The sequence below is a fragment of the Mastigoproctus giganteus genome, chromosome 3 (genome assembly GCF_048544385.1).
Source record: "Mastigoproctus giganteus isolate SK-2022 chromosome 3, ASM4854438v1, whole genome shotgun sequence".
In the NCBI taxonomy this organism is placed as follows: domain Eukaryota; kingdom Metazoa; phylum Arthropoda; class Arachnida; order Uropygi; family Thelyphonidae; genus Mastigoproctus; species Mastigoproctus giganteus.
In genome coordinates this window covers 45,280,518-45,302,428 of record NC_143577.1, presented here as the reverse complement: position 1 = coordinate 45,302,428, position 21,911 = coordinate 45,280,518, and the positions used below count along the sequence as shown (strand labels likewise).

Below are 21,911 nucleotides of genomic sequence, written 5' to 3'. Positions count from 1 at the left end.
CTCCATTGCCAACACAGTATTGGTTGGTGGGATCCCACCCACTTTCATAATTGGACCACTCTTCCCGAAAAGATTCTAGTACGCGGTCCTGAAACGTACATCGTTACTGGCGAACTTTAATGTGATCTCCTTCGACACCGAATGAGATCACAGTAACAAGGTGCAGTAAGAACGAATTATCCAAGCCCTTCGAGAAAGAGAGGAATATTTGGACACACATCTGTTTTTATGCAGGATGTAGCTCTATCACACATCTCTCCGCCGATAAAAAGCTATCTTCGGGTTGTCTCACGAACAGATTATTCAATTTGCAATTCATGTGGCTGAATCCAGTGCCAAAAACACACCTTGGTATCACTTGTTTGAACTTTTCCTTTATTTTTCGCATAATCAAGAAGTAGCCTGTTCCAAATTTCATCTTTGATCACTGGACAATTCATAGTTTGCTATCTATAGACAATCAACGTGACCAACTTTAATTATAACTACCATTTAGATTAGAAGGGAAGAAGTCTGTATTAAAGTAAATTAAGTTATACTTTAATAGGTTGTGATGTAATAAACTAGAAAGGCAAACACAGTCTCGGTAGTAAATAGGATATAGTAGAAGTTGAGAAAGATTTTTTTTTTTTTCAACTACAGAAAGTTTTCAGATTTAGTGCCTGACGTAGCTGAGCAGTTGTCGTCGTGGGTAGCAGAGTTGGTAGAGTCACCATCCTCCACACACCAGGCGTAAAAGTCTTAAGTTCGAATCCCATCAATGACATTAGGAATTTTTAATGGCCTTTTCAAAACGTGGCTGAGTTAGTCTGTCTCAGGCGAGGATAACATGGCTTTTTCTCCTGGAAACTTGGGCTTTTCGTTCAGCAAACAGAAAATATACCACCAAACACATTCAATTTACACACGTGTTAAGTACAGTTCAATATGGCCTAAGTTTCTTCTGCGCCTAAAACCCTACAACAACATGAGTGGTCAAATGCGAGAGTACACTAGTACAGGAATCTCAGTTGACCGTGGTTCGAGTCCGCAGGACTACTAAATACGGCGATGTTCTTATATTTTCTGTCTGGTAAACTCTTCTGATTCCATGTGGCTTCAGCGGGATGATGTTTGAAATTGTATAATTGGCACACTCATGGGATTAGCCTCTGTACTTCTGTGAGTGCGGATCTCCTTAGTTCTATCTACTTGGTAGGACAGTATGCACAGTTGTGATCCACCTCCTGGGGGCGTAGATGGTCACTGGAAAGTAGCCTTGCTGCTTGAAATTAGTATAACTTTTGAGTTATACTCATTTTTGCTATTTTGCATGTCTAAATGCATGGTTGAACAACTTACAAGTAACACTAAGGATGAAGAGGACATTTCGTATGGGTATCCGTCATAATACACATCAGACACGGATCTGCTTTGCCTCTAGCCTCTCTACCAGAACCTCTTAACACAATTTCATCAGATTCTGAATATGTCAACAGTGACAGTTTCTAGTATGAACATGTATGCAAATCGCAATAGTTCACAAAAAAAAGAAGAGCTAAATGATTTGGTGAGAGATTTGGGTTTTTCCAAAATCTTCCAGAGATTCTGGTATGAAGACTAAGCTAAAAACTCTCTAGATTGACAGTATTTTCTTGGTACAGCTACAGTGAAAGGAGTTCATTCCATATATTATCTAGAAAGGTTCACTTGTCTTTTCCATCAATATTTCCAAATTTATGATTGCCCCAGGAGTTCAGGCATACGAACAAGTGGATGGAGACCGTTCATAGAGTCAATCAATCAAATAGCCTGAAAGACTTTCTTCTCAAGGGAAACATTTATGCTTCTTTTCCAATTAAGTATTCAGATCACTTAAACAGGACAGGCACGAAAACCTCAAAATTCCTAACTTAAAATGAAGAACGTAACTGGCTAACTTGTGGAGACTTGACGGCTCTATGTACACTCACTGTCAAAAAATTGAACTCTTTTGCAATTGTCACAAACAAACAAACAATAAAAAGCACTGTAATATGGCAAGCAATTGCAAGTTGTCAAGTGGTATGATCACGAGTTCCTTGGTTGGTTGTTGTAGGGTTTTGGGCGCATATAATATATCTGTAAATTGCGTGTGTTCGCTTGTCGATTTGCTGTTTGCTGGACGAAAAACTCGAGTTTCAGGGAGGAAAAAGCGATGCTACCTTCGCTTGAGACCAACTAACTCATCCACTTCATGAAAAAGTCCATAAATGTTCCTCGCGTCGTTGATGGGATTCGAACTCGTCTTTTTCACCCGGTGTGGGGAGGCGGTGATTATACCAAACGTGCTACCCACGTCGATTCATCATGGAGAGAAGGGTAATCTTTCCGATTTTCAGAAAGATGTCATCGTTGGAGCACTTTTAGCAGGAGCAACAATCGAGAAAACAAAGGAAATCACTGGTGCGTCGAAAGCAACCATCTCAAAAGACACAATGAGTAGAAGACGAAGGGAGAATGCGGCTCTAAAATGAAGAAATGCAGCAGAAAGTTGGTACTCCAAGAACGATACAGACGGAATTTAAAGCGAATTGCGAGTCAGAAAGTTCGGTGCACAGCAAATAACTAAAAAATTCCATTTAGGCAAAGAACCATTTCCAATCCAACTATGCAGCAGGTGTTGAAGAGTCTGGGAATTGGTAGTTGTGTGCCTATACGAAAGCTGTTTCATTCTGTAAAAAATCTAAAGATTCGACTGGAGCGGTGCAACCAACATCAAGACTGGACTGTGGGACAAGAAAAAGATCATGTAGTCTGAATCTCGATTTACACTTTTTATTTTCAATGGTAGGGTGAAAGTGTGTCATGAACCACACGAAGAGATGCGTATGTTCTGTACTGCCTGAGTCCGCTCATACCGTTAGAGGTCGTGTTATCTCCAATAAATATCTTTCTGTTGTATTGGACCAACCTCACCCTGCATCGCTTCATTTTTACCCGGGTTGTGATGGATTCTTTCAAAACGACAACAAAACTATCCACCGTGCAAAAATTGCATCTGAATGGTTCGAGGAATATATCCAATATTTCTAATATCTAACCTCCTCGCCTGACTTTTCAGACCTGAATCCAATTGCAAATATTTCCTAATGGAAGAATGGTCAAATGTGGAACTGGGCTACCTCAGACAACTAGTTGTATGAATCCATACCATGACGTGTATGGCTATAATTAGGCCAAAAGGCTGGGAATGGGCCCCACTAGATATCAAAAAAAGTTTCTACTTTTTTTTTCACAGTGAGTGTATGTTGTTGGATCAGCAGTCAGAATTCCCTAAAATTCCTTGTGAATGGGATAAAGTACCATGAAGTTAAACTGGACAAGGAAGCAGTGGCCACAAAGAGACAAATTTGTACAGGATCCAAAAATACTGAACGCAGAAGTTTGGAGAAGCCCTACCCTCTACTTCATGTTAAATTTGATTTAATGAAGCAGTTTTTAAAAGGTTTTAGATTGGTAGAAATTTCCAGAAAAATTTGGGTTCCTTCAAGGAGCAACCAGGGCGAGCGATTTCATCAAGGTATAAAGGAGGTGGAAAGAAGATATGAAGGAAGGCGGAGAGTAATTTTTACTTCAATTAAATCAAATTTAATTTGAGTTTTGTGGTTTTATTACTTCATTTACACAATGAAGTAATGCGAAACTCGTTAACCTTCACCATCTTCTTTCAATATCCAAGTTGAAACCTGGCATTTTTACAGTTAAATGTCTGCGATTAGCGATTTTAAAAATGGAACTTTTAATATCCTGGAACGTTTAATTAGAAAGTTTTCGCCTAGTTGGGAAAAGAAATTTTGGCACGTGGCGATGTGAAATGTGGTGACTTTGAGATTTTTAAAATTAGTTGGAGAAATGCCATTTTTATTATTGCTTAAAATCTTTACAAAGGAAAAAAGGGTCAGCGAAGCAAAAGTGTTTGTAATAATACTCTGTACCTCAATCCACCTTACCCTTTAGGCGTCACGTGGAAGAAATTTTATAGTATAGAAAACAAGCGGGGACGGACTTTGTATCATGAAATTAGGGCATCGTGCCCAGGTGCAACTTGTCGAAACGCGTTGGGGGACTCCTGTTGACATAGTAACGCATGAATGAATAACGAATTATGTGTTTCTTCCAGTTTTAAAATGAGTGATTTTACTGAGCACCGAATGTGCATTAAATTTTGTTTCAAATTATGGAAAAATGCAGCAGAATCATATGAAGATTCGTCGAAGATGATAATCACGCTGGCTTTTGTTTATCTTCAAAAACCAATGAGCTTGTGCTCGTGATCTAATTAGGAGTGATCAACGTTTAACTATCTAGTAAAATTCGCATTTCTTATGGAACATGCCAATCAATTTTAAGATACTGGAATGTGACGAGTCTCAGCCAAGTTTGTGGCTCGCATTCTCATTGATGATCACACAAAGGATCTTCTTCAACGTGCTACTGCTGGCCTAAATATACTTTGTTTTTCCATCATTACTGGTGAATCATGGGTGTATGGCCATTACCCAGAAAAAAGACCCAGTCCTCTTAGTCTTCTCCAAGATGAAGAACTGGAAGACTCGATCTTCTCAAAGGCCTAAAAAAGCAAGACAATCTCTGACAAATTCTAGAAAGCAATTCTACTGCGATCGTGTGATGCTGTTCGTAGAATTGCATCATGACAACGGCCTGCCACATTTCATAGTGGTTTTCCAAAAGAAGAAATGCTTCTAGAAGTCTTGAAATCAGGGTAAATAGAATCAAGGAGACTACTTCAAAGGGCATCGATCCAAATAGTGTAAGTTCAGGATGAATCTCTGAGCCAAACTTAAATTTGTGTGTGTGCCCCTTGTTTTCACCACTTCGCATCGGTCTTTACTGACGAAAGATCCTTCATGCTGGGGAGAGGCTGTGCAAATGAGGCTAAGCTATATGAAATAATTGTGAAATTATTGAGTACCACATTGTACTATGTTTATGAAAAAAACTTACGAACCTAAAAAAACGTAAGGCTCCTGGGATTGATGGCATATACCTAATAATTCTGAGGGAGGCTACCAAAGAGTGTATTGCACCATTGAGGTTAATTATGAGAGCATCATTGGACGCGAGAGGGTCCCTGTGGATTGGAGAAGTGCTAACGTATCACCAATACATAAAGGCGGCTCTAAGGGTGAAGTTGGTAACTACAGACCGGTTATTCTGACTTCAGTTTTAGGGAAAACCTTAGAGACAATGATCAAGAGTGCAATCCAAGGACATTTAGATCAAAATAGCATTCTGAAAGACAACAGCATAGTTTTGTTAAGGGAAAATCATGTTTAACTGACCTGGTAGGCTATTTTTACATAGTTACTCATGAGCTGGATGTAGAGGACAATTTCGATTTGTTTATTGGATTGTAGCAAAGCATTTGATTCAGTCCCTCATGAGAGGTTACAGTATAAATTGGAACATGGGATTACTGGAAAGATTCTAAGATGGATTACAGGGTACCTGCAAATACAAATGGCAGAGGGTTGTGATCAATGGATGTTCTTCAGACTGGTGTAACGTCAGAAGTGGAGTACCCCAAGAGGCGGTTCTTGGATCGCTGTTGTTTCTGATTTTCATAAATGACATCGACAAAAGGATAGAAGGCATGATGTCAAAATTTGCAAACGACGTAAAGATTGGGAGAGTCGTTATTGATCAGTGGCAAGCAGCGCTCTTTCAGGATGAATTGAACAGGCTACAGGAATGCTCAGAAAGTGGCAGCTATGCTTTAATGGAGCAAAATGCAAGGTCTTGCACTTCGGGAGATCTGGATAAACTTCATATACAGACGGATAGCGAAAGTGGTGTCGCTTGTGAACAAATATAAAGATTTAAAAGTATATAGGAGAAGAGTAATAAATATTAAAGAGTTGAAATTAAATTGAAAATGTTAGAGAACGTAAAACTACAGAGTTTTATTAAGTGCTTTACAATCTTAGTAACTAATTAATGAGGTAATTATATTTAGTTAATGACAGAAAAATAAACAAATTCAATTAATTTAAGACAAAAGAACTTGAAAGCACCTAAAATAAGTTAACTAACTTTTTATTTAATTCTTTCTTTCAATCCATGGAAATTTCCATCCATATTCATACTCAACTCTGTTTCTTTCACAAAGAAAGATACATAAAAATCGTCAGCTTTTGGAAGGGGTGGAGAGATAGGACTGAAATGAGTTGAAAAAAATTTTGTGAGCCCCTTGAACAAAGAGGTCCTCATATGAAATAATCTTTTGTGAATATGAGAAAAGTACAACTTCGGAATATTTTTAAAGTATAGGATAAAGTGGTTGTAGTGGGAAAATATTAATGAAAGAAATTGCTTTAGCAATTTTCTACCTAAACATTACATTGCTTCACCCAGTTTCATTGCCAACGTGCTTTTCCACCCACCATTCCTGCTAATCCTTGCATGGTGAAACAGCGAAAAGAGGCTCGCGGAAAACCAATAATGTTCAGAACAAATAAAGCTTTATATTTAACTTGGTGCAAGCCGAATGGGAATGGCCTCCAACAAAGATCAAAATATCACGCAGCACAGCAAGAATCCTTCAGTTTCGTTGTCGATCTCAAGAACATACTAACAGAATGATTTCAGAGTTTCAAGAAAATGTTACCATTCTATTCATTCAGATAAATTAATGATCTAAGTTGGTGAGAAAGTCCTAAGCAAGAACGAAACATCTCTCTTTAAGATAGAGCCATCTGGCGGTTGAAATATTTCTATGGCACCAGATGAGCTAATAAACAGGACACTCCAGGACTCAACATACGACCACCAGGTGGGCCAATGTTGAAGATTTTTATATTGCGAGTCAATATTCACAAATAAAATCAAAGTGTTATTTAATAAACAGAAAAATTGTATTAATAATTTTATTTATTCATACACGAGGGGGGTGATCATTTAATTCGGGGCCTGGTGCAAGATTTTATGTTTACCGCCCAAACTTTCCATGACTGCAGCTAGAGGAGCTCTCCCTGATAGCAACTGAGCAGACTCTGTGCGCATGCTAGTACTTGTTGAGCTAGTGTTGAGTGAAGAGTTTCTTTAGCCGCGTGTCACTGACGATCGTTTTGAAGCAGGTGTCATCTCGGACATACAGATTGAACAGCGATATGTGATTTATTATTGTTTCAGACTGAGCTTAAATGAATCGGAAACAGTTAAAGAGACGAATGAAGCGAATGGCAATGAGTGTCTTGGTAGGGCGGCCATATTCCAGTGTGACCAAACTTTCCGGTGTTGGGTGGTTTCTCCATCAAGACAATGCCAGGCCTCCATACGCCTAATATTGAGTTTTACGAATTTGAAATCAGTTTCATTGTTATTTTAGTCAAAACACATAATCTAACGCCATATTCCATTCTTATATGTGCAAGAGTGTAAAAAATTGTTTTTTTTTTTTTTTTTTTTTTTAGTATATTTTTGAACTATAATTAGACAGTCACAGGGTCATGGGAACGACAGATGTGCCTACATTAGTCGTAGAATTAGTCCTCTGTCGTTTAAAGAATATATTTTTCATTTCGTGCTGTGGTTTATGAATACATTACTGTACTGCATTTATGCATAAACAACGTGTTCGATATTGGATTTCTCACACACGACATGAAATGTGGTTGTTGCATTTCGTGATAAATGGAACGCACGATTTTCTGTGTATCACGAAACCACTGAAATGTCATTTAATAGTAAAATGGGAAGAACAATAATTAAAAAAAAGCTGTGGATGTCCTACTTTGGGAAACGAAGTTGTAAATACCCAAGGAAGTCCCTCATATAAATAACAAATCTTTATTGCCAAGTATATAAAGTGTAGAAATAACTGGCAAGGAGGAAGCTGACATCAAGATATCCAGTATCCTCTCCCCTTCAGGTGTTAATAGGATTAATAACGAGTAAGTTGGTTAGAAAAATTGAAACCGTATGGAATGCAGTATTAATTAACAAGTTACAAGAGATCATTCAGTTACGTTGTTTCCAATATGACTGAATTTATAGAGCTGGCTCAATTAGCTCAAAAGAACTGATCTTTGGTCTAAAGAGTTTTATGCAATACTTCCTATTGGCAGCGAATTTACAAAGGTCCGCATCTAGTGACTGTGCAGATTTCAGCATTTGTCCTGGGAGAAATCTATCAGCCATGAGCAACCTGTTTCTGTTGGTGGTTATGTAAGGAGACGCTCGAAGAGTATAGAGTGCGATTCTCCAGTGAACAGTATCCCACAGATCAGAAGCTGAAATACGACCTATTAGTATATTTATTGTGGCAGTGAGTCTTCTCTCAATGTTTGAGCTGTGGCGCTTTGGCATTTTTAGGGATTGCGCCAGGGCTGACGTGCTGCTGATAGGGAGAACACCATGTTTATGAGATGTCCACATGAGCAGTCAGTATGTAGAAGCGTACACTGGTTTTAGTGTTGTGGAGGCCGCTGAAGCCCATGTTTCTGCTCCATACAAGAGTGCTGAACGGACAATTGTTGTGATATACTTCCTCGTGATGCTAATATCCTTGACAGAGATGTTGCTTCGCTTGCCATCTGAGTTTAGCCATTTTCAGAAGAAGAGCACCTAGATTATTATGAAAAGTCAACTTGGGGCCAAAAGGACTCCAAGATCAGTGAGTGGGTACCTTAGGGACCTGAGTGGAATTGTGTAGCAATGGAATCACGAATGGTGCTGGCTTAAGAGAGAAGGTCATTTGGGCTCATGTGACTGGGTTGAGATAGCTCAAATTGGCTTAAATATGATACATCATCATTTTTAATTTGTCAGACAGATTGGCAGTGATAAGATTTATGTTATCGGTAGAGCGAGCTAATATGCGTAATTAGTTTGATCCATCTGCATAGCAAATTATATCTTGTCTCCCATGTACCAGAGGAACAAGCACAGCAATAAATAATAGGCCTGACAACACACCACCTTGCGGGACACCTGTGCTTACCTCGTTGGTGAAGGTTTTGTTTCTCCAGTTTAGAAGGAGAGTCCGTTTAGGAAGTTCAAAAATGAGAGCATGTTTCCAGAAATGTGGCAGTGCCTCTAACGTAGTAGGAGGAATGCTAATACATCAATGGAGTCGAAAACAGATTTCAGGTCGAGGTAGGTGACAGCAATTTCAGCATTATCTTGGAATGTATTGAGAATTATAATCGTAATTGAGGTGAGATTGGTCGTAGTAGAACGATTTTGTATTGCATTGTAGATTTGCGAAGATCTGTCTACCAGAAGCTGTTTAGTGAGAATAGATAGCAGGGTTTTATCGAGAACCTTAGTTTTATCGAGAACCTTACTTGAAACACATGAACCGGTAGTTAATGAGCCGGTAGTGATTAACTTGTGATGGAGATGGAATTTTGGGTATTGGTTTCACGCTGTATACCTTCCAATGTTGAGGGAAAAAGTTCTGGTGGAGGACTATATTCAAGATGTTCAGTGGAAGTTCTAAGATGAAAGGACTTAGGCATCTGATTAAAAATTGTGGCACCCCATCGGCTCCGGACGCAGTTGGAGGTAGCATATTAATGGCTTTAATCAGCTGTTTCCTAGAGATTATGACATCTACTAGGTAATGAAAGTCAATGACGTTGATGCCATGTGTTTTCTGGTTCGAGAACCTCATAATCAGATCAAGTCATTCTGTGGGATTGATATGAGGGAGGTGCTGATTTCATTTGTTGGAGTACAGCCGTTTTCCTCTTTTAAGAGTGTGCTGAAGGTGATATTCAACTGCACTGACCTTACTTCTATTGAATTCAGCTCAGGCTCTAGAATAAGCAATACGGTAGTGGATATCCCCCGTAGTTTTCCATATCTTGTGGAGGTTCAGTTTGTAACTGAAGCAAGTAGTGAGAAAGGAAGTCGCCATGCTTTTGTTCTTTTAGAGATCACACAGTTTTCGATGCAGCAGATGTAGCAACACAGTTTACTCAGAATATCATCAATATCATAACTGAGTCAGGATTACGGTACAGGAGGCTGTCTCAAGGAAAGACAAGCGAAGAGGCGCTTATTGATATCTAACAAGTGAGAAGTAATTTTTACTCTCTGGACAGCATTCGAGACATTATGATCAGAAGCAGGGAATTATTTTATGACTAGTAAGATTTACCTATGATCGGAATTGAAGCATGTTTATGGTTTACAATTCAACAGCGGGGCTGCGAAGAAAGGATAAGGTCGAGGCGGTGCTGCCCTCTCGTAACTTTGTCGCTAATTATCTCAATCTTTAATGGGTGAAGGGCCCGGATCAGCATTTTCTGCAAGTGTGAAAGATGAAGTGGTAGACTGAAGTCTCCAACAAAAAGATGCTCAGCAGAGGTGTGCATGTTATTAATCGGCCAGTGTGCAACTTCCTGGATAATGGCCTGATCTAGGACTGGTGTAATGTACAGAGTGGTTAAGTCAATTAAAATATCATGAAATTGTACCAAGGTGCTCAGAGCCTCAAACTTCTGCGACTGGCTCGATGAATAATACTTTAGGTTAAGAATATTGTAATGGAAGAAGATGGCCACACCACCTCCCCTCCCACAGCCTAGTGAGGTGAAGAGGGTCTTGAACCAAGCAGTATGGACGACCGCAATTGATTCTTCTGCAGGATGAAGCCACATTTCAGAAACACAGGACATTTGTAGCAGCCAGACAGTAAAATCTGGTCTAACGTTTCCAATATTTTTCGTATGCTTCTTGCATTTTGATAAAGAATCTTCAGTGCTTCGGTGTCTCCCAATAGTGAGAAGTATTGTATTCACCGATTATTACTTATAGTAGTTTCTAAACATAAATTTATTTAGACACTTTTTCTCCTAAGGTAGCTCATGATATACAGTAATTGGAAGCCAATTTGCTAGAGGGCACTGTTATGCAATGTTAAGTTGATGTGGACGAGGTTAATAACAGTGTAACGTATCAAATTCCAGTTGACATCTTCGTAATACATAATTATGATTGTTTTGCGTTTGCGTTATTCACAGGTCCATCGGAAACTGTTATTACTCTCTTTCTACGTTCCACATAACGACTGCACGCAAAGTTATACTTTTAAGTATTTTTTTATTGATTAGTGCTTGTAGAATGAAATAGAAATACTGTATTGTACGCTTCTGTCAGAGTAGTTTGGAAATAAACTAATTTCAGCATTAAAACTCTTTCTCATCAAAACAAGTTATGCAATAAAAAAAAGCGTTCGAAAAAAATTATTTATCGCTGATAAAATAACCTTGTTTGGTTAGAGTATTTTAAACATCCTTCCAATGCTGTAATTTAGCGCGAACTGCCCTTGTAAATTAAACTATGTGACTGAGGATACAGCGCTTACATGAGCTGGTAACTTTGATGCCACTTCAGGGCAGCTGAGAGCAAAAAAGATTAAAAAACATCGAATATGGGTACATCTAGAAAAATCTATGCTTCATTAAATCTACGGTTAATCTCTTCCATAAACAGCGATTCGCACAAACAACAGGTCCACAGGACCAAGGCTCTGCCAATTTATAACCATACAGCTCGTTATCTGCTTGACTAAAGCAGCGAGAAAAACAACAGGCAGCTTAAGGTCATTTAATTAGCTTTCTCCACCTACTAAATCAATGGAAGACAAGGCCTAGTGGAGGAAAAAACGAAAGAGAGATTTTTATTATTACGTACGAGAAATTGATTTCATTTTCCATCGTACATTATCAAAAGCAAAATGTCACGTTAACTAATAAAGATTGCCTCGTTATAATAACAATCCTTCAAGAATAGATATTTTTTTCTTATTTTCACTGTGAATGTATTTTTCTCTGAATCACATCGATTGTTTTTTTACCATCTCAGATTTCGGTTATTGTTATATTTACTTTTAAAAAATTGAACTGTTATTAACATTTTAACCACTAGCACCATCTTTTATTCAATATTAACAGTTACAGATGTAAATAAGTTCAATTATTAGCTTTAATATCCATTGAAAGGTGCTTCTCCAAAATTAACCAACCACCAATAAGTATTCTTCTCTAAAATCCAGAAAATTTTAAAATGTAATCCCAGATGGTGCACAAAATACACTTGCCTGACAGGGTCGGTCGATGGTAGAGCAATGACCACACTAATGAAGGCTCCGAAGGAAATGCCACTCACATCTGTTGGTTACGTAATGCAGAATGAAAGAGGAAAGAGAACCAAGGAATTGTGGTTGACAAACTGGTACATTTTACAGTTTGTTTTGATAAAATTGACAAATCATCTTGTCTTAGAAGGTTAATTTTAATTGTCAAAGAAAAAAAACACGCTCTGTTACAAAGTAATTACTTCCAGTTGTATTGGCAGAATTGTAATTAAAATATCTAATTGTAAAAGTACAATTACAGTATAACAGAACTGTGTGATTTACACAAAGGGGACCGTTCATCTTTCTTGATTTAAAAATAAAGGAAAAGCCTAAAATTGGATTCTTTATAAACCACTACTCTCAATCCTTTGGAATGTCTAAGTAAATATTTGCATAAGACTCAATAAAACTCTTTTAACTAGTTCACGAAGAGTTTAAAATGAGGAAAACAATAATGATAACAAATAAGCAATTCAGATTGTGGTAATAACCAAATATTTGTATAATGATGCGAGTTTGGTTTTTATAGCGGACAATTTCATTCGAAGTCTTTCTTTAATGAGAAAAGTTGCAGAATAAAATAAACTGAGTTTAGCAACCAATGAACTTATTTCTATCCCGAAGACTTCCGAAGTAGAAACTCATCTTGGCTGTGAGAGAACACGCTTGAAATACTACATTCATTGCCTTGAATACAAATGTCTGTTAATTCTGGTAAAGAGAGAACTTAGCGTCATTTCTAAAATCTCAGTTCATTTGAACGGATTAATTAAAACACTTCCGCTTAATGTTTTCCTGATTAAAGGTCTTTTCCTGATTCTGCCTCATAGACGTTCAGTTTCTGCTGCATGCCTTTTCTATAGATTCTTCCATGGGCACTGTTCTTCTGAATTGGCATCTGTAATCCCACCCCCCCCTCTCTCTCTTTTCCACTCCAGACCGAACATGTGCCGCAACCAGTCAACAATCTTTTACTGCCCAACTCCAAATTTACAGAATCATCTTTCTTCCTCATTTAATTTCCGTTTTCTGGGACAACCTTCCTTTACGTGTATTTCCAGAAAATTACAATCTTCAGAAATTCAAGTCTAACGTCAACAAGTATCTCCTGTTTTCTCGATATTCAACCAATGCATGTTACAAGTAGGGCAGGTCTTAATACCTTTCGTTTGGGGTTTCATAAATAAATAAAATATTTATTTTAAAGAAAATTGGGCAGAGCTGAGAAATACAGATCAACACAGTTTATTAAGACACTTCAATAAACATGATAAAATTAGTTAGAGCAGTTAAAATAAATATATATAATGGCTTTTTTTTATAAAGAATGCTGAATATTCAATAGATTTCTTTTGCTTAACAAACGCACTAAACTCCAAGATTTCAATTTAGGAAAGAAATAGGTCCAAGCTGAAGCATCGTTCTACAGATCAGCAACCACAAAAATCCAAGTAAATAAACACCAACAGACAACATCCAGACAGAACAAGGAGTAAGATGGTTCGTGCTCTGCTGGCAAAGATATTATGCCACGAAGCCACCCTGAAGGATCACTTCTAGCACGGCAACCTAATAAATACCATTATAAACCATGGAAAGTCATCTGGCTTCTATATAAACGAAGCAAAAACATTCTTCACATAAGAAAATGCCTCAAATTACAGCCAACGAAATAAAATATGTGGCCTAAAATTTAGATAAAACAAACCTACATGTATAAAAGACAAAGAAATTACCAACAAAATAAAAAACAATAGCCTGAAAGATTGTAACTTCTCCGTCCAGGCAAGCCCAAAAATCATACTAATGCTTCCCATAATGACTTACACAGCAGTAATCATGCCGATACACGCTGAAACAAGGATTTTTCTGGAATTACCAAATCGAGGTTGTCCGCAGAAACAAAGTTAAAGCACCCACGGATAAAGGGGAGGGTACAGTATGACTTCATAAAGACCGGGATCATCACAGAGAAAATAAAACTTTGAGACATCCAGTCCAGCAGGCTGAAAGAGTCACCAGTTACTGGCTAGAGATTGAGGTAACCCGAATGAAATACATATGAAAAGCAGGGCTAAAGTAGAAACTCCAAGTCCCTATGGCCCAGAAATCTTAGACATTGAAACTTTGGAGGAAAACAGCATTAACTTGGCCAAGGAAAATATCAGGAGCCCGTACCTCAAGATTGAACACATTCGTCTCGTAGATGGAGTATTTTAAACACACATTCCAACTTGGATTTTTCTTTAAAGAGTCTTAAGTGTAACAAGATGGTCTACCCATTATAAAACTGTTCAAGCCTTACAACTTGGGTAGAATGGCATTTTAAGGACTCTAAAATATATTTTCGAAGACTCGGAAGAGAAACTCGGTCACAAACGAGATTCAAAATTTTATTCAAAAATTTGATAAAGCTCGAATACACCATTTTAATTGCAATTTGGAAAGAAGTTTTGGAACGTTTCAATAAAACAAATGAGAAATTACAGACTCTTGATTTGGACGTCCAAATCGTTTATAAAAGAACCAGGAGAAAATTATCTTTCTCTTCTCTCTATAGAAAATGACATTACAAAATCGTGTCATATGAAGAGGCGGCCGAAGAGTATGCAGCCAAAAAATGTTGGAAAAAAAGAACTATAGAGGTCTGTCAGGCAGTTATTAATAAAATATTTTTCTGGATTTTGTGATGCTTGTGGTATTTCTCAGCTTTTTTTAAATTTGTAATCTGTTTTGTGAATTCTTTTCTCATTCTAAATAAATATTCACTTTCGTACCTAATTTTGTATTCTTTTTCTTAAAGAGGGCCCCAAAAATTGAATAAGATTCAGGTCCCACAAAACCTGGATCCGCTCCTGTTCGTATAAATACAGTATAACAACTGTCTGCAAATTTCAGCTGTGTATTTTAAAATGAAACCATTTTTGCTGTCTGCGATAATTCAACAGGCAGTTTTTATTTAGTTCGATCAAGGAAAGCAACTTTTGGAGTTAAAAAGAAACAAATTGCTTGGTAAATGTTCACATGAAAGCTAACAGCCCTTTACCCTTTTTGAGAAGTGACACGGCCAAGATAGCTTGTAGAAAAAAAAAGTATACGGGAAAAAAGAAACAAATGAAATTCCCTTGAGCATGTCTACTCAGCACCAATGCTTTAAAACATTAAGCCAAAGTGAAGTTCCTTGTTCGCGTATAAGAAGGGTGATATCGTGAAAAAAACCCCAATAAACTGTGCGTAGTTTAAAATATAGTAGTTAAAAAAAACAAAACAGGAGAATAGTTCTAATAAAAATCTGTAATTAAACGTATATAAGAAAATTTTCCATTAATTCAATTATTTTAGCTATAAAACAAATTTAACCTAATGAGAAGACTGGAATAGGTCTGCTCGCCCTTAATCTGGCACTGATGTCGAGGAGGGCGTGTAACGTCATCCAGGATATAGTGAACGGCATCCCTCGTATGCGGTTTAGCCATCTTAAAATCCAATATTCCATGCCGAATATGTTTTCTTTTTGGCATGCTGGTGCAGAGGACCAGATCTCTGAAGAAGAAAGAGGGATGGGTGTGAGACATCTTGAAATATATATTGGCATTAGCGTCACGTTGTGGCAACCTGTTGGTTTCTGCCGGATTGCCAAAATACCGCATATGTTTCGTTTTTAGTTTGGCAAAAATGCTCCTGGAATGTGAAGTTCTCATCCCAGGTAAGGCCAAGGTCGGTGTGAGATGAGACTTTTTTTTTTTTTACTAACTTGTCATTGATTAACGCCGGATATTGTTTTTATAGTGCCTCTTCGAGAAAGTCATCCACCAATTTACCATGGTTCATTTGTATACCAGCCATTGCAAAAGATTTTACAAGATCTTATAAGGATTCCAGAGAGAGATTTGGGCTGATTTTCGATGCACTATGTGGACTATCGGAAGTGAAAAATAGCTTTAGGTTATCTGCATAGGAACTAAAGTGGGAATGTGGTTCTAAAAGTGCAGCAAACAGGGTAGCTGACATCACTCCATCCTGACGGATGTCCCCTCTTGATATTGATGGTCGCTGAGTTTGGGCCGCATGAGATGATTAACTTCCTCGATTCCAGCAAAGATGTAAGAATCTGGAGTACAGGACCAGAGACTTTAAAGTAATATTGAAGAAAATAAAGTAGGGTGAGGATGGACACATTATCGAAGGCAGCCCTGATCTAAAAAAAAATTACATCAATCTCTGATTTATATTTTTCATCAATCTGCGGTTTATAGTTTTCTCTATCCTGAAGAGAGTTTCCAAGAGATTGGAAGTTGTAAATCTGTGTTGAATAACTTTATTTAGGTAAGGAGGCCGATTATAGAAGAAATTGATTACTATTTCAGGATGAATGAGTTTTTCGAAGACCTTCAGTAAGTTGCATCCAATAGAAACTGGGTGGAAATCTTAGGTGATTTTTGATGATTAGGTTTAGGAATGGATTTAAAAAGGGTAAGTTTGCCAAATCGATGGGACGTATCCTGTTTCGAGAATTTTTTTGATAGACGTGTATCGAGCCATCAGCAATATATACAAAACAGATTTTAATTGCAAAGAGTGGGAAGCCATCTTGTCCCACTGTTGCTTTGTTGGGTAGACCTTTTATCACATTTATTAATTGGTGCTTTGAGATCACAATGTTGTTCATCATGGTGGAGGGCCCAATTGTTCTATTAGGTTGGATAGGGGAAATGCACAGTTCATATTTCTGAAGGAAAGAACCGTTTATCAGGTCTTTGAAGAGTTTACTTTACATGGAGTAAAGTGCATGTTGTGGCTATTTTATTTATTGAATGGTAAAACTTTGTTCGTGAGCGGAATTCTGTTTGTGTGGATCTTCTGAAAAGACAAAAAAAATTTGCTTACAGTGAGAATTTAGTTTGCAATATCAGTATTTGTAAAATCTTCAAAGCCCTTACACGTCAGAAAATAGTTTTTCTTCCTTTCTTTTTCTTTTTTAGTCCTTATCACGCAAGATGAAACATTGAGGATTATAGTTCTATTCAAAATGAGAGATTCCGGTGACAGAAACGAATGCTTTCCACGCATATGGAGTAAAAGTCAATGACTTTTACTTTAACATTCATGAAGTCTGCGAGAAACGATCAGTTCAGTTTTCTTCGGGACGGGTGTGTTTGAAATCAGGAAACGAAGAGCGCATTCTCTCTGTTTTTCTATCTTTTTCCGAATACCGTTTCGTCCAAAAGAAAACGTAAAGTTGGTGAATATGCATTCCTTTTTATTGAGAGAGTCAACAGTCCAGAAATGCTGACAGAACTTTAACAGGTCTTGGATGTCGGGCTGTTTCTTCTGATTTTGGATGAAATTTCTTTGTTCACAGCGATGCACTAACATTACTTCGCATATAGTGAATGCGTAGAAAGGTTAAAGTGCCTAATGTGCGTAGATGTAAGTGCTCTTACATCCACGCTCGTTTAAAGTAATTTCACGCACTTTTGTCTAAGAAAGAAAGAACAGAAGAGACGTGACCTTTTCTTTCCAGAAGCTGCGATACACAACTGTTGCTCCAGAAGAAAAAAAAAAGAGAAAATGAATGTAGAAGGAAGACTGAGGAACATTTAGAAACAAAGACAAAACCTTTTCTGATAGCAACAGCTGTGCAAAATAACACCTCACTCTTAAAACTGCTGTTCTCTTTCTATTCCAGTAAATTTCAGGAAATTTCTAAATTTTAAATTAAACCTATTTGAATCTGTTGTTTTAACAATTGGTAGCATATTATATAGACTTTTATATAAATAAAAATATATATAAACATACTATCGCCAGGTATTTAACTTTCCCATTAGACCACATGTCTTGTGACAAAATTAAATACTGATCCTCTAAGGACGCCACTGATAAATACCGATAAACTAATCTATTTTGTGAGAAGAGTATAACAGATTTTTTGACCTGCAGATAGCGTAATTTATTGGAATGCTTCTTATACACGGAAAATGCGGTATTCCATCTATTCTCATTAAGCGTGATTATAAGTAATAGATCTCTTTCAGAAGTAATTAGCTTTTAATTACTATTTAATTATCTCACTTATGGTGTCCAATTACCCTTACAGACATTGGGCCGATGTGGGACAAAGTGCAATCAATCCTGCAGCTTTATATTAATCTCCACGTTGGCATTCAAAGATAAGCTACTTACAGAAAGTCAAGTCACTGATAGCGAATGTCAAAATGTAAAAATAATCCGAAAATTTTTCATTTTACGAAGTCTATACATTATCTAGTCAGTTGACTGCCATCACATTTTTTTAAAACTTTTATTTTAATGGAAAAAGTCACTATTTTATGCCTTGATCTGCAAACAACGCATTTTAATTAAATTCCGTTGCTAGCTGGTTAATATAGTGAACATGTACAAACCATGACAACGAAGTTGGTGGTAAGGTATTCCTCTAACAAACATAGTTGAGATATTCTGAAAGAAGATTTTTCTTCTTTCCGATAAGCTCTCCTTTTTTTTTCGGTCTATTAGTGACCTCACAATGTCGTCACAATTGCAGGGACGCTATTAATTTTTACACAAATATATAAAGAAAACAATATACGATCTAATAATAATGCTAATAGTAATAAATCTAATAATAATAATACAAAATAGAAAAAGAGTGGAAGAAGACCTTTGCAGAATTCGAGGGAATGGACCCCACAAATACCCACAGCATACCAAAGCAGAGACCCAACAGAATCCTGTGGAAAGTCACTGACCACCTCAAGAGGCGAATAATATCGGATTGCCTCAACAACAACGAAGTAACAGTAGATGCCATCTGCAGAGCTATTTACTGTACCGCTGTAGCAGCCATCAGATTGAACGGAAGAGGAATCAGGATCAACAGAAAATAAAACGCAAAGACAAGGAACTATATATCTATACCAGCCTTAGAAGGAAGGCTACAGCAGAAGATATTGGAGATAACAGGGAAGATAGGGAAACTGACCCTGTACCAACGAGATAACAGAAAGTACAAAGCTGATCAGAAAAGTGGAGACCAACCTCAAGAAGGGCACCCACGCCACACACGACATCTTCAAGATACCTCGTATAATCGAAGAATATGAGTAACTCGATACCGTCAAGCAAAATCCACTTGCACTCAGAGAGAGATTTCGCCGATACAGAAAGAGTGCCCAAAGGAAAATAGAAAAGCGGATATTAGAAGAAAACCAGAAAGACTTCTTCAAGAACACAGGAGAAGAGGGAAACGGAACCTCCGAACGCAAGGCACTCAAGGAGTTCTGAGGCGAGCAGCGAAGTTAGTCATAAAGGTCGTATCCCCTGAACAGACCTAGAACGAAGAAAACCAAGGACATAAAATAGATGACAGAATGCGAGATTCAGGAGGATGAAGTACAATAGTCTATCAGGAAGTCCCACAACTGGCAAACCCCAGGTACAGATAACAACCACAACTACTGGTACAAGAAGCTCAGCTGCAAACACAGACACATATCGGAGCAGTTCACCCAGATGATAACACGTCTCGACTTAGTCTCAGAGTCCCTGACACAAGGAATCTTGTTTCAAATTTGAAACAATACTTTCAAATAGGAAATACCATTAGGAAATGTAGTTTATCTAAATTTAATAACTTTATTGAAAGTTATATTAATTAAATAATTCAATAAATAAGCACGTTACTTTAAAGCAAATTGTATCGTTGTGGTAATCGTTCATTTATTTTGAGAATGAGACAAAAATTTCGAAAGAAATAAGCTGAAATATGACAAAATTAATGTCACATGTTTCATGTAGTGTAACACCCAGACAACTCGTTGTATCGGAGTTCGATCTGTTATGAGCATAAGATCATTGAAATAGTTTCAGGTGTCATCACACTTGAACTTTTAATTTGTTATTCGATGCAGGTTTATGTTGGAAATCCAGGCATTGTAGAAGTCCCTTCAATCACTTTGAAAAGAGGAATCGTAAGATGTTCGTTTTAGAATTGGTCTTCATAAAATTTCCCTCACATAAGAAACAACATCTCTTCTTTTGATTTTGTAAAACTTTATTTTTATCTTTCGACATGATCACATTTTTTTACAGACTTTTCTTCTGAAACAAATTGGAATTCTTTGTCACTTTTAGCTGACAAAGAATTCCAATATAAAAATATTACTGGACATTCCGTAGTACGTTTCACCCCTTTCAATAAGAATGAACTGTTTTATAGATTCGATTCTGATTGGATGAATTACTGCGCATGTCTGCGTCTTTGACAAGAAAGTTGGTGCATCTATAGGGTTTAACGTTGCCAAATGGAAGGTATTACAGTTGGGGAACAGAAATCCTGGAGTAGTTTATAGATTAACTACGAATAATCTATAGGTAAGTGAGACAAGAATCAGATGGCACAGCTATAAGAATAAGTTTGCTTCCTTACATCATTGTGTGCTATTTGCATGCTACTAAATTACAGAAATACCCGTTATCAAGTCAATATTGAAGACAGATATGACCTGTTTGCACCATAGACATTTTTATAAAACATTACCAGAGGTTGATGCATTGAGACTCAGAAAATGATACATGGTCACCGCCAAACGTATACTGTCAAGTGATCTTTTTGTTACTCCAATTGAGATGGATTCTCCAATGGGTGGAGGTAGTTCAATACGACCTTTTCTTTTGACACATCCAGATATATTGCTACCTTAGTCAGCAACTATTCTGGTTTGTCTTCCTACAGCCCTTCATCTCAATGAATCCTCTGTATGATGTTTGCCATTGCTGGGAGAATCCGTGATTGACTTTACAAAGTAAAAGCCGTACATTAGTAGCTGTCTTGGAGTTATTTTTCATGGTATTATCGTAGCCGAGTGGTCAAGTGAAATGGTAAATATTGTTTGCGCGTTTATATGGCTGTTCCGGAGTATAAAAGAAAATTTATTTATCTGGGCCGGCTGTAGTCCAACGGTTACATGCACGGCCAAAAGTAAGGAGGTTGTGGGTTCGAGCCAGTAAGCTACCATGAAAAATGTACAATGAACTATGTGAACTAATTTTGACTGCCCTTAATTAATTCAGTATGTTTGCAATCCTAATGAATATGTAAACTCTTCTGGCTTCGGCCGTATCGATAATAAACTTAAATTTTTGTATTTTACTAGGCTAACTTTTGAACTTCATACTATATGGAATTTCTAAAAAAAAATCTTTCTAAGAAGTTTGTTCTTTTAACAAATTTCTTTAAAAAAATTGAAAACTGCAGTATTCATATTATTGTAATAAGTGCTGGTTTATTTAGGAGTTTTAGATGGATAAAAAATATCTTTTTTTTTGTTGCAGAGGCAATGGTGTGAAGATGACAACGGGTACAAGCCAGCTGTACTATTTTTTTTCAAGATTTAGAAGATCAATGCAAGATAGGAAACCGACGTACAGTCCTATCGTAAGTATAGCAATCAATATGAATGTGTGCGCACATGACATGTGATCAAAAATTTCAGGGCCGGATTTTGTATCGTGCAATTCCAATGTCTTGGTGAACTCTGACTGTTAAAACGTAATTCGCATCTGGATATACAACGCGTGGATCACCCATTTATAGGCAGTCAGTTTGAATTAGCTCGAGTTGAATAGGTGTGCTATTTGTTTTGTAGCATTTCAAGATGAGTGATTTTACTGAGCAACGAATTTGTATCGAATTTATCAAGTTAGGAAAACCTGCAACAGAAACCTAAGAAATGTTAAAACAGCTAAAACAACTTTGGAGAGGATGCTATATGTCGCT

General features: G+C 37.3%; 1 protein-coding gene across 1 annotated transcript in view; it reads left to right on the top strand.

Annotated features, from left to right (window-relative positions):
• The window catches only part of LOC150087925 (potassium channel subfamily T member 2-like), a 223,851-nt gene that overhangs the window by 7,766 nt on the left and 194,174 nt on the right, over window positions 1-21,911 (top strand). The window contains exon 2 of the mRNA XM_090370515.1: window positions 21,467-21,569. Coding sequence (XP_090226641.1) covers window positions 21,483-21,569 — 87 coding nt within the window. The 5' untranslated portion in view covers window positions 21,467-21,482. The remainder of the gene's footprint in view (window positions 1-21,466; window positions 21,570-21,911) is intronic.